We start from the raw sequence: 13,765 nt of genomic DNA, 5'->3' as shown, positions 1-13,765 counted from the left end.
AGATACTAGAATATAAACCAGTGTGAAGTGTTATTTTTGAACAGAAAGCATACTGTGATTATCCAATAAACTTATATTTGTCCTTTCAAATTTAACTCTTTCTTAGCTGTTATTGTGAAGCACAAAAAATAGATAAGTAGATGGTGTAATGCCCATTAAAGGGTGATGGGAAATTGTAGTGTAAGATCATACACTACAATTCTGATTTCAAAGCCCTCATTCTTTTCCTTAAGCCAGCTGTCCAGATATCTAATGAGAGGACTCCTAACAAGATGCAGTCATTGTAACCCTTGGACACCTGGATCACCACACTTACTTCTCAGTTTTACAGGTAGGCTGTGATAGCATCAGAATTTTTTATTGGAAATATACTGGAGGGGGTGAACTTGTTCAAGATACACTCTGTGCATTTCATCACAATGAAATTCCCCTCATTTTTAATGTGTAATTACTCAAAAATAAATTTTTAAAAAATTAAAAAGTCAAATAATTACACAGATGTTAGCAGGATATTTTTCCCTGAAGAATTTTACTCCCAAAGCACAACTATTAAAAGATAAAATTAGGACTGACTCTTCAGTGGCTCAAGTGGTAAGCACCTGCCTAGCAAGTGTGAGTCCCTAAGTTGAAACCCCAATACTGCCAAAAAAGAGATAAAATTAATGTTCAGTTTACCTACATTTTAAATTATAAAAATTTATATTAAGGAAATAGCCATTTTAAAAATTGATCAGATAAAAAAGAAATGCCCAGGGGAAGGATAAGTTCAAGGAAGGATACATAAGGAAATATCTAGAACAAAGAAGGGGATAGATATAGTATTTAAAACATGGGTCCAGAACTAAGGCCAATATATTCTACCTACCCTGCTTTTCACTCTTATATTACTCAGATAATTGGTTTGTCCTCCAATAGGCTTCCTCCATCTAAGCCTATGCCTCAAATATATGTTAGAGTCCTAGTTCTTCAAAATTCCACTTTTTTTGGCTTTTGTTTTATAGAGGCAGACCTTTTTTTTTGTTTTCTAAATTGTCTCAATGATTTCTTACCTGCCTTTGCAGCATAATTTTTAAGAATCAATCTTATTTGATAATTTGCTTCTTTTTTTCTTAATATACTTGAAAAATCTCTCTCTCTCTCTCTCTCTCTCTCTCTCAGTAGAGAGAGAGGTCATAGTTTTGGAGGTTTCAGACCATGGTTGTTTGGACTGTTACTTTTGGGTTGAGGTGAGGCAGCACATTGTGGTGGGAAGTGCATGGTGGAGGAACCCTCACCTCATGGCAGATCCCAGTGTCTCCATTAGGGGCATGTCCCCAAAGATCCAAGACCTACTACTAGGCCCTACCTCATAAAAGTTTCTACTACCCTCTAATGATGCCACAGGCTGAGACCAAGTCTTTAACCTTCCCCTGGGCCTTTGAGGGATAAAGACCAAGTCTTTATCCTTCCCCTGGGACTTTGAGGGACAAACCAGATAGAATTCTGCCCCGAATCCAAAAGGCTCATGTCCATCTTACAGTGCAAAAGGTATTTAGTCCATCTCCAAGAGCCACTGAAGTCTTAACTTTGTCAGCATTGCTGAAAATTCCAAGTCCAAAGTCTACTCTGAGACTCAAGGCAGACTCAGCTGTGAGCCTCTGTAGAAATAAAGAAAGGACAAAGTGTAAATATTCCTATTCCAAAAGAGAGGAACAGGAGCAAAGAAGGAAGGATCAGACTAAAGCAAGACCAAACCCAGCAGAGCAAACATTAAACCCCGGGTCTCCCTGTCTGGTATTCCGAGCACACTGTGGCCCAATGTGGATTCCTTAGCATTTGGGCAGCCCCACCTCTATGGCTTTGTTGATTATAGTACATGTAGCCACTCTATAGGGCTTGCTCCGTTTACTACCTGCCTCAGTCAGCTTTGGCTTCATTCTCATAGCCTCACTATGTATTGACTGTCAGAGGCAGCCTCCAGGGAATCTGACCCTGCCACCTACTACCTGGTATTCCAGGCCTTCCTTTGAAATTGTGATGGATGCTTCCATAACCCCATAGCTGTCATTTTCTGCAAGCCTGCAAAACCAACATTACATGGACACCGAGATCTGCTGCCATCAAGAGTGGTACATAACCACAGCTTCAATGGCCTCTGAGTGCCTTGACAGCCAAACATGGAAAAATGAATCAGTTTGGGAATCTTTTACACTTCTACCTAACAGACCTTTCTTGTTAACTATGTAGAAATTATTTTGTTTTTATTTTGTGTGTAGGACATTTTAAAATTCTCAGTTCATTCAGTATTTATTCCATAAATATTAACTGAACGCCTACCACGTGCCATGCACTATATAGAACAAGTATAAAACTGAATGTGGTCCCTTCTTGCATGGATCCCATGTGTCTATTCCATCTTGGAATAGGCCCTCTACAGCCTATCTTTTCTGCAGCTTACAACCAAAAACTGAATAATATGCAAAGAATATCTACCTTAGGACTTGGAAAAATTAATCAAAGCAGGTGGATTGTAAAAGGGAGTCAAAGTACAAGGATCTTTCTTGCTCTTATGCCTTGGACTTGAAGGTAGATCCTAATCGTGCATTTGTGCAAGGGTAGAATAGGAGACCAAAGCTACAATAGAAAAATCTGTTTTTATGGCCTGAAGATCTGGGGGATGGAGCAAAGAGAGTGTGAGGAAGACTTGTTAGTGTGGGTTTTGTTTTTTTCTATAACTAGAAATTTCAGATGAAAATTACAGAATATAATAATTATAATATAATATATATTTTATAATTATAATAATTCAGATGAATTATTACAGAATTTTCAGATGAAAGGATGTTTAATTTAATTAATTTAGTTTTAGGGTACTGGGGATTGAACCCAAGGCCTCACACACACAAGGCAAGTGCTCTACCACTTGAGCCATGCCCCCAGCTCAGAATATTGAATTTTATTGAATCCTTTTCTGCATCCGTTGACATGATCATATGGATTTTGTCTTTTGCTGTGGTTTAAGATCTTTTGGATGTGCTGCTGAATTTGATTTTCTAGCATTTTATTGAGGATTTCTGTATTTCTGTTTACAGAAGATTGGTCTGTGCTTTTTTTCTTTTTTCACTTTTTTTTTTATTGTTGCGCAGAGTGAAGGTACACTGTGGTATTTACAAAAGTTCTTATAATATATCAAACATATCATACTTGAATTCACCCTCTCTCAGAAAATATTCTCCTTTATCCCTCCCATTCCTGGAATAGTTTCAACAGGTCTCATTTTTCCATTTACATACATGTGTATACAGTATTTGCACTATATTCTCTCTCCCATACCCTTTTCCCACCTCCTCCCCTCTCCCACTGGTACCAGCCTCCCTGGGCAGGACCTGTTCTGTCCTCCTGTTCTCTGATTTTGTGCAAGAAAAAAAAAAATGACATTTTTGCTTGTTTTAGATAGCTTCTTGGGGAGTTTCTCTGTGGCACTTCCATGTATATATGTATTATAGCCCAAATTGGTTCATCTCCTCTATTTTTCTTCATTCTTAGTCCCTTTCTTTTTTTAATTGTTCAAATAAGTCAACTTTTTTAATTACAAAGATTCTTAAAATACATTCTCAGTAGATCAGAACAATACATACTGCTATATATGGGCCATATTTCCCTCTTAAAGGTTTAAGCAATTTAGAATGCACATAAAAACCATTTCTTACTGTCATTAATATTTAATTTAATTTCCTTTGGCAAAAAAAAAAAAAACCAAAAAAACAGAGTGGGACAAGACCTGCCTGGAGGGGGTTGGTTCCAGTGGAGAAAGGGCATGGAAGAGTGAATATAGTGCAAATACTGTGTATACATATATGTAAATGAAAAAATGAGACCTGTTGAAACTATTCCAGGAATGGGGGCAGGGGGAATAAAAGAGAATTATGGAGGGGGTGAATTAAAGTATGATATATTTAATATATTGTAAGAACTCTTTTAAAGGCCATAATGTATGCCTAACCATTTTATTTTATAAAAATAAAAGCAGAGGTGATTACTCTAATGGGAAAATAAGGGACCTCCAACCCTCTTACAGCATTAACATTGATGGGCATTTGAGAGATCATTCATCTTCCTTCCTTCTTTTTTTATGGCTAGACTTTTATGTCTTGTTTAAGAAATCCTTGATGCCCAAAGAAATTAATGAGATAGTTCTACATTTTCTTAAATTTTTATATTTTTGCCTCTCCTTTTTGTCTGTTGTTCTGTTGGATTTTGTTTTCCTTAGTCCCTCTCTTAATGGTGGTTTCAGCTGGTTTAAAAATTGTATATTCATGCCTGGCACCAGTGGCTCACACCTATAATCCTACCTACTCTAAGGCAGAGATCAGGAGAATTGCAGTTTGAAGCCAGCCCAGGCAAATAGTTCATGAGACCCTATCTTGAAAAACTATCCACAAAAAATAGGACTGGTGGAGTGGCTCAAGGTGAAGGCCCTGAGTTCAAAGCCCAATACAAAAAAAATAAAAAATATATATTCTATATTCATTCTTCTATAGAGAGTATACCTCAGGCATATTTACTTTCTTCTTTCATCTTCCCCACTCGTGTGTTACCTCCCCTTAGCATGACCTGTTTTTCATAATATAGCTATATTTGTATTAGGTCTATATTCTACATATGAGAGAGAACATGTGGCTTTTGGCCTTCTGAACTTGGCTAACTTCACTGATGATGTTCTCCAGTTCCAGCCATTTACCTGCAAATGACAAAATTTCATTCTTCTTTGTGGCAGAATAAAATTCCATTGTGTATAAATACCACATTTTTTTAATCCATTCATTAGTAGTGGGGCATCTTGGCTATTTCCATAGCTTAGCTATTGTGAATAATGCTGCAATAAACATGGGTGTGCAGGTGCCTTGCTTGTAACCTGACTCACATTCCTTTGGGTATATCTCTAGGAGTGGTATTGCTGGATCATATGGCAGTTCTATTTTTAGTTTTTTGAGAAGCCTCCATACTGTTTTCCAGAGTGGTTATACTAATTCACATTCCCACGAACAGTGTATGAGGGTTCCTTTTTCCCCACATCTTTGCCAACATTTGTTGCTGTTTGTGGTTTTTTTTTTTTTTTTAGTTTTATTTTATCATTTTTACATGTACTTACATATGTATACGTTGTTTGGGTCACCTTCCCTGCCCTGGGCCACCATCCCCCCCCCCCCCCCGCTTCCCCTGTATAGCCCTCTTATTCTCCAATTTTGTTGAAGAAAAAAAAAAAGATAATAAGAAAACATGGCCTTTTTGCTAGTTTGAGATAAGGATATATGGGGAGAGTCTTTGTATTATTTTCATGCATATGTGTATTACAACCCAGACTGGTTCATCTCTACCAGACCTCTTCACTACTTCCTAGTCCCTTTCCCATAGTGGCCTCTGCCAATTTAAGGTTGCTATAATCACTACTATACAGTGAGCACATCAACCACATTCAAGTTTCCCTATCCCTTCTGTGTGCGGTCTGCCCTTAGTGTATGACCCCTGCTCAATAATATTACTAATATTGCAAATATTACATTTGTTTTAGTCTATAATCCACATGGTCTGTGATTTTTGTATTATGTTTTCTGTTGTGTCTTTGTTTTTGTCAGAGTAATGCTGACCTCACAAAATGAGACTGGAAACCTTCCCTCCCTTTCAGTTTTTTGGAATAGCTTGAGAATTATTGGTAGGCCTTTAAAAGTTTGGAAGATCCCTAGCACCAGAAAAATAATAATAACTTTTAAAGTGTTTTGTAGTAAGGCCATCTAGTCCTAGGTTTTCTCTATTGGGACCTTTTCATTACTAATTCAATCTCATTTTGTGTTATTAGACTGTTCAGGTTTTCTGTGTCTTCATGGTTCAGTTTTAGTAGATGTCCAGAAATTTATCTATTTCCTCTAGGTTTTCCAATTTGATGGGCTGTAATTATTCATAAAAGTCCTTTGTATCTCGTGGTATCAGTTGTGATGTCTCTTTATCTCTGATTTCATTTGCTAGGATCTGCTCTTTTTTTCTTGGTTAGCATAACTGTTTGTTGATTTTTATATTTTCAAAAAAATCAACTACTTTGATCTTTTGTATGATTTGTTTAGTCTTTATTTCATATATTCCTGCTCTGATCTTTGTTATTTCTTTCCTTCTACTAATTTTGTGTTTTTTCTTGCCTTTGTAGTTCCTTGAATTGCATCATTGAGTTGCTTTTTGAAGTATTTATATTTTTTAATATAGGCTCTTACTGCTAAAAAAATTCTGCTTTATCACTGTTTTTTCCATATCTCATAGCTTTTATTATGTTGTGTTTCCATTTTCCTTTGTTTAAAAAAATTGTTAATTTCCCTTTGAAATTTTCATTGGCTTCCAGTGCATGTCATACAGTTTGCATGTATTTGTATAATTTCTTATTATTTATTTATTTATTTATTTATTTATTTATTTATTTATTTTGGTGGGACTGGGGTTTGAACTCTGGGTTTTGTGCTTACAAAACTATATGTATAATTTCTAAAGCTCCTCTTGTTGTTTTCTAGTTTTAGTTCATTGTGAAGGTACCTGTTTTGATTTCTTTTTCTGAGTTTGCCAAGACTTGTTTTGTGGCCTAACATACAGTCTATCCTGGAGAATATTCCATGTGCTGATGAGAGAAATGATTATTCCTCAGCTGTTGTGTGAACAGTTCTGTAAATGTCTGTTAGGTCCATTTGGTCTATAATTTAGCTTAACTTTGAGGCTACTTTGTTGAGTTTCTGTCATGATCCACTGTCTATTGATGTAAGTGGGGTGTTGTATTCCCCAACTATTCCTTTATTGGATCCTTTATGTAACTTGAGTGAATGTATATTTACAATTGTTACATTTGCTTTTTGAGTGATCTCTTAATATTATATACTTTTTTTATCTCTTGCAATTTTTTTACTTAATGTCTATTTTTATCTGACATTAATATAGCTACTCCTGCTTGTTGTTGATTTCCATTTCAATGGAATATCTTTTCCTGTCCCTTCACTTTCAGTTTGTGTCTTCACTGGTCTCTTATAGGCAGAATATCATTGGGCCATTGGATCTTGTTTTCTTAATCCATTCAGCCAGCCTAAAAATGCTAATCCAGAAATTACATACATTTACATTCAAGATTGTTATTGATATGCAAAGATTTACTCCTGTCATTTTGTTAAATTTTTCTAGTTATTTTGTATATCCATTGTTCCTTTCTTTTTCACATTGTTAATCTTTCTTATTTTATACTGATAAAGTTTTGATTATTTTCTCTTTCATATATCCACTCTACTAGTAGGTTTTTATGCTTTGTGTGTTTTCATGGTAGATATAGGACTCCCTTCAGCATTTTTTTTTGTGGGGGAGGTAGTGATAAATTTTTCAGTTTTTGCTTGTCTTGGAAAGACTATTTTTGAAAGACAATTTCACTGGGTATAACATTCTGAGTTGCTTTTTTTTTTGAGACAAGTCTCATTATGTAGCCCAGGCCGTCCTTGAATTCATGATCCTCCTGCCTCAGTACCCAAAGTCCTAGAATTATAGCTATGTGCCACCTCTCTCAGTTTGGCATTATTTTTTCTTTCAGGGCTTTGAATATCTCATTGCACTCTCAATTAACCTGTAAGCTTTCTACTGAGAAATCTGCTGTACATCTGTTAGGGCTTTTTTAATATGTAACTCAGGACTTTTACCTTGCTGTTTTAGAATTCTTTCTTTGACTTTTGACAGTTTGACTATAGTATGCCTCAGAGAAGACTTTTGACCAAATCTGTTTGGAGTCCTTTGAGCTTCCTCGATCTGGATGTCTACATCTTTTTCAAAATTTTTATTTCAACTATATTTCATTGAATAGTTCTTCTATACCCTTTCCCTTCTTTCCTTCTTCTGAAACATTCATTATGCAATATTTGTTTATTTAGTGGAGAGTTTTTTTTGTCTTTTCTTTCTATTTTTTGTTTGTTTTTTGTCCAACCAGGATACTTAAAGTGCTTTGTCAAGTTCAGAAATTCTTCTGCTGACCTATTCTCTTATTGAGGCTCTCAACTCTATTTTTTATTTCACTTATTGAGTTCTTCAGTGCCAAGATTTCTGTTTGGTTCTTTTTATGATCCCTTTCTATTAACTGAATTTCTCATTCAGATTATGAATTGTTTTCCAGAGTTTTGTTGAACCATTGGTCTGTATTCTTTTGTATCTCTCTGAGTTCCTTTTTGAATTCTTTTTTAGGCATCTCATCAATTTCCTTTTTGTTAGGCCTGTTACTAGAAAATTATGTTCACTTATAATTATGGTGACTTATGTTCACTTGCTTTTTCATATTTCTGTGTCTTTATGCTGATATTTGCACATCAGACATCTGATGAATCTGTTGTTTCTGCCACTTTTATAGTAACTTTGATAGTAAAATAAAAGTCTTCTCTTGAAGATAAAGGGTTGGTTGGTTTTGTTACAGGTGGATGTAATAGTAATTTCTTTATATGGTTTCTTGAGGTATAATCAATGGTGGTGGTGCCTATAGTGGCAAGTTTGCTAATGGTTCTGGGTGTGGCTCATGCAACTGCAAGTGTGGAGTGCCCATCAGTTTCCACAGGCTGTGTGGGGACAGGATTACTCTTACAGGCCCAGACAAGCAAGGCATGCAATATCAGATACATAGCACACATCAGATTTTGTGAATGTTTGAGGGAAGGCTACTGTAGCAAGCACATACAGGCATAGTACACATGCACAACAGCAGAAGTGGATTCTCTTAACTCTCCCAGGCAATGTGGGAGTAGAACTGCTCCAGAGGCCTGAGTGTGACATGCAACTGACTGCAGGTGTTTGTTCTCAACCTGGCATTGTGCAACAATTCCCTGGTTGGGGGAAAGTATAACATGGATTGAGTTCTTTCTCTGGAGCCGTACAATGGTGTACACTCCCCAACAACCCTCCAAACCAAGTACAGAGTCTATGAGGACTGCAGAATTCCCCAGTAGCAAAAATTTTAGATGTTTATGGCATGAAGGGGGGTTGTTGGGAGCCTCACATATACCTTTTTCTTGTCATGGGAAGACTCCTATATTCAAGATGATCCAGACTGAGGTGATGGGTCAGTTAATGTAAGGTACCTTGTTCCCTTCTTTTAAAGGTTATTCTGAGGCTCTATGTTCCATGGTTTCTTATCCACACTGCACCACAGCACTCTCTCCCAAGTACTGTAGCTGAATAGAAACTTTTTTATCCTTCGGTTTTGGTCCTTCTTTGTAGGAAGGAAGCACGCCCAGCTCCTCTAGTCAGCCATCTTCCATGTTTTATTTTAGATTTTCTTGGCGTCTCATGCAAGATTGTGACTGAAGATAAAAAAATGATGTTGGAAATTATCTCAAACATACTAATTCAGTGCATGAAATAACTGAATTTTTTCATACATACTTTTAGTTCAGAGCCCATTATTATATACTAGTGAGAGGCTTTTAAAACTTAGCCACATAGCTTTGATTAATAACTTTAAAAATGAAGGTTTACCTTTTTTTTTTTTTTTACTATAAAGACATCTGGCTTGACTATGAGACAACTTTATGACTTTAAAAATCATTAAAAATTAATGTCACTTAACCATTTTGTTTTCATGGGGATTTATAGTCCTGTTTTCTTTCCTTTTAAATTATAGCATGCATACCACAGAAAATGAACATTTGGAGAATAAAAATTTACAACCATCTACAACTGCTCAGGTAAAACTTGAAACTATCTCATAAAATATGATATAAAAATCAAATCCAGGCATGGTGACCCAGGCCTGTAATGCCAGCACTAAGGAGGCTGAGGCAGGAGGCTTGGAAGTTTAAGGCCAGCCTAGGCCACATAGTGAGACTTAAAATGTATTTCTAAAGTTTGCTATTAGTTAGATTTCTGTAAGTCTGGGTAAAAAAATGAAAAACAATCATTTGGAAATAGCTAGTTTTAATCGTTCCTAGGAAATGAACAGAAAGAGTGAAACAGGTGGAAAGGGGTTAGTACAAAGTATTTTAGAGCTATATAAGGTGGATTTCAGAAGTAAGGAAAACAAAGCATATTATTTCTTGCCATGTCTGGGAAAATTTAAACTGATGGAGATAAATGTTTGTTTATGCTGTGTATTTTAAAGAGACCCAGGACTTTTATTTTGTAAATAAATAAAGTCATTAGGCCTATGTATACACTCCAGCCTTTGGTATATTTCATGAAACAAGGTCATGTTCTCCTCACTACACTCAAAATACTAGCAGTACATTCAAAGTGTTGCTGTGTATGCACACAAGTACATGCATCATGGCAACAATAGAGCAGACACAGAGTAGAGATCTCTGTCAAGAGCTAACACTGCTCTGCCTTTATTGTATTGCTGTTATTGTAATTGTTCATGTTTGGTTTTTTACACTGGGAGAAGCTTCTCAGTATTGTCACAAACTAGTTTCTTTTTCAAAATCTGCAGTTTCATACTTAGACTATCACTCAAAGTCTGGGAAGACTGTGGTATATCCATGAACTGTTTGAATGTGTTATCTATAAATATTAGTGGAAACATGCTTGACTTTCTAAAGACAACCTAGACTTTTCTCATTTTTCCTTCAGTCATACAATTTTTCAAGAGTCCAAAAATTATAGTTATATATCACTTCCCAATTTAGTTGTATTTTCATTTCATGAACATTTTGATGAGTAATCTGTGGGAGGTAAAGAGAGGGTAGACACTTTTAATTATTATGCCCACTTATAGACTTACTTGTTCAGTATGTATAAATGGTGGGTAGAAATGGTGGGGACTCAAGTGTAAATCAGTGTTTTATAAAATGCACTGCTGTGATATCCCCAAATGCCTATTGTTATAGAGCATGAATGTGTATGTTGACAGTAGTAATACGAATTTAATTAGGACTTGTGGTACTTTATTACATTCATAAAATCATATGGGAAGTACAGTTTTTTAAAAATTTCTTTGTTTTACTTCAGATCCTCAATGATCCTAGTAGTAGTGTACCTGGAGAAACTAAGGAAACAGAGGAAACGATACAACAGGTGAAAATGAGAACACATATTTTTTGTCCTCCACAAGGAATATTGAATAAAATAATTACAGATGGTATGTGAAATAAGAAATATAAATGGGGAGAAAATGAGGAATATATGTGATGAATAATAAACACAAGACAACAAAACCGCTGCTTCATCTGTAAACTTCAGATGATCAGCTTTATTACAAGCAATGCACAAAAAGAAAATATTTCCTTGAATTTTTCAAAATCAAACCAAACTATTACTTAAGAAATTTATATTTCAGTCTTTTTCATGCATTCTTATGTTAAATTTTTGGAATTAGAAGCAGCATTAATTAAAGATTTTTATTTAAAACCTACTTTTGACATTTAGTCTCAAGTTAGCGAGAAATAACATTGCGCTCCTCACAATATTAAGGCTCTTAAAATTACACCCCAAATTTTAACACAGCTGCAACCTGTAAAGCGTTGTGTAAATCTTGCTTTTCCACTAAAATTTTAAAGCATCTTATTGTTACTAAATACTTAAAAGGAGTGTTCTTATTGCTTTCTAAATATTTTATATGATTAAACTTGAGAGAGATTTTGACCTCCAGGTATATATTGTCTATAGAGAACAAAAATTAGACTAAAATATGATAAAGTATAAGTGATTAAAGTTTTAATTTTTTGTTATCTTATTTTTCTTGCTAACTTTTGAAAGCAAATTTTATTCATCATTAGTAAAAGTTGCTTTTTAATTATCATCATGTTTTGGAGTCCCTGAATTAAGCTTTTTTCTGAACTTGAAAAGTCCTCATTTCCAGCATAAATATTGGACTCTTTTGTAAATATACTTTGTACAAATAGATCTTGTATGTATGTTCCCATGATCCCATCTATTTAGTGGACAGTTTTTATAGACAGGGATATGTTCACCAAATGTTATCCACTGCATATGTGTACTATAGGCTTCTCTAGGACACCAGCATTGAAACTTCAAACTTAGATTTGTAACCATCTTCCTCATTTGTTTTCTTTCATTTTTGACTTTTCAGTTTTAGAGACATTTATAGCAAAAGGAGATTTAGAGTTTACATATTGTTGTACTCTTTTTCAAAGCCTCTCTCTCTCTCTCTTTCTCTCCTTTTTCTCTCTTTTACACAACATACATACATACACCCTTAGGTTCACATTGGCTCCTTAATACACAAGTGTAGAATCTTATCACAGTCTCTGGATATGCTTAGAACATGGCACTGTCAAAAATCCTACTCTGTCCCATCATGGAATAAGTGATATAAATCATATATAGGTAGAATTAAACCAAAGAAACCCTAAAGTAGCATATTCTCTGAATAGTGAAAGGAAGTAGCACCGCAATTTCTATACAAATGATATTTAGTTCATCAACCCCAGAATATATACATTCTTTATGTAGGAGTGTTAAATTTGTAAAAGAAATCTTATACAGTCACACATAGAAATCAGTCTGATCACATTTCATTGCCTTGCTTGGGAGGTGGCTTTAGTAGCAACAAGGAAATGGATGGTCTAGGGTGGGAGGTTTAGATTTTAGGCTATTAATTCCTTTTGTTTCTTTTTTAATCTACTTTCAATCAAAGTAATAACATATTTTCATGTAGTTGTTTTTCCTTTAAATAAATTAAAGGCTTTGCTACCCAACCATGATTTTTCAAATAATCTCAGGACTGAATTTCTCCATTAAAATCTTGTCAGTTTCATGAAGATAGCAGTCTTGGAAGCTTATTAAAAAATAATGTTCCCAAATCTTCCTGCTTCTGGCTTCCTATGTAAGGAACTTAGAAGTCATTACTGTCCTAATAACAAATAAAAAGCTCAACAAGGAGAAAACAGCTTGCCTTAGATCCATAAAAGAAGTGAGTCACAGGGCAGCTGCTTCCAAAAATAGGTGAAGACAGACAGGTGGATACAGAGGATCACAACCTACAGTAGAAATCTCAGTGGGTAGGAAAACCTGAACTGTAATTAACAAATTGGCTGAAGCACTGTGTGGACAAGTCTGAGAGTAAAAAGCTCAAGTTAGGGCCCAGTCATGGAATAGGAAAGGCCCACACTTTTGGAACTTTTAACTTCTGGAGCCAATCAGCAGCAGGAGAAAGTAGTCATTGTGAAATATATCACAGCATTCTGTTCTTACCAGAGCCTGCTTTCAAGAGAAGCTATTTTTATAAGAGCCTAAACCAATAGGAGTTTTATCACAGCCTAACCATGGTAGGAGAAGGGAAATATCCAACTCTAGCACCCTCTAACCATCCTGTAACCAACCAAGGAGGTTTAAAAGAAAAAGAAAACAAAAAACAACTGAGGTGCACTTGTGAAATTCATAGCCATGGGCGCAAGCTCACTAAGAGACAGCAATGACACTTCATCCCCACCTTGGACCTTACTACCACATTACTAAAGAGGTTTGTTTTTAAACTACTAGTCATGTTCACCTTTCAACTAAAAAAAAAATTTTTTTTACCAGAATTAGAACTGAATATAGCAGGCATGTTGGAATTATCACACTACAGGTTTGAAACAACTATTGTTAATGAACTAATGTTTTCTGATGAAAAGAAATGCAAATAACATGTAGGAACATTTAGATATTGTAAGCAAAAAAGATAGAAACTATAAGAAAGAATAAGAAAGACATGCCAAAATAAAAAATACTTGAAATGAAAAAAACTTTCATGGGCTCATTAGTCGAGTGAACATACGTGAGAAAGTCTCTGAACTTT

The 13,765-nt window shown here is 35.2% G+C and overlaps 1 protein-coding gene across 3 annotated transcripts in view; it reads left to right on the top strand.

The window, feature by feature from the left end:
- Slc9b1 (solute carrier family 9 member B1) overlaps nt 1-13,765 on the top strand; it is a 75,424-nt gene that overhangs the window by 6,088 nt on the left and 55,571 nt on the right. For 2 of the 3 annotated variants that reach the window (XM_074041450.1, XM_074041449.1), the window contains exons 2-4: nt 234-331; nt 9,653-9,716; nt 10,975-11,104. In XM_074041450.1, the coding sequence (XP_073897551.1) occupies nt 9,654-9,716; nt 10,975-11,104 (193 nt within the window). In that variant the 5' untranslated portion in view covers nt 234-331; nt 9,653. The remainder of the gene's footprint in view (nt 1-233; nt 332-9,652; nt 9,717-10,974; nt 11,105-13,765) is intronic. The other variant, XM_074041451.1, reaches the window with a different exon arrangement.

This window comes from Castor canadensis, chromosome 9, assembly GCF_047511655.1.
Source record: "Castor canadensis chromosome 9, mCasCan1.hap1v2, whole genome shotgun sequence".
NCBI lineage: Eukaryota > Metazoa > Chordata > Mammalia > Rodentia > Castoridae > Castor > Castor canadensis.
The sequence above is the reverse complement of the archived record's forward strand: the minus strand, read 5'-3'. Positions and strand labels throughout refer to the sequence as shown.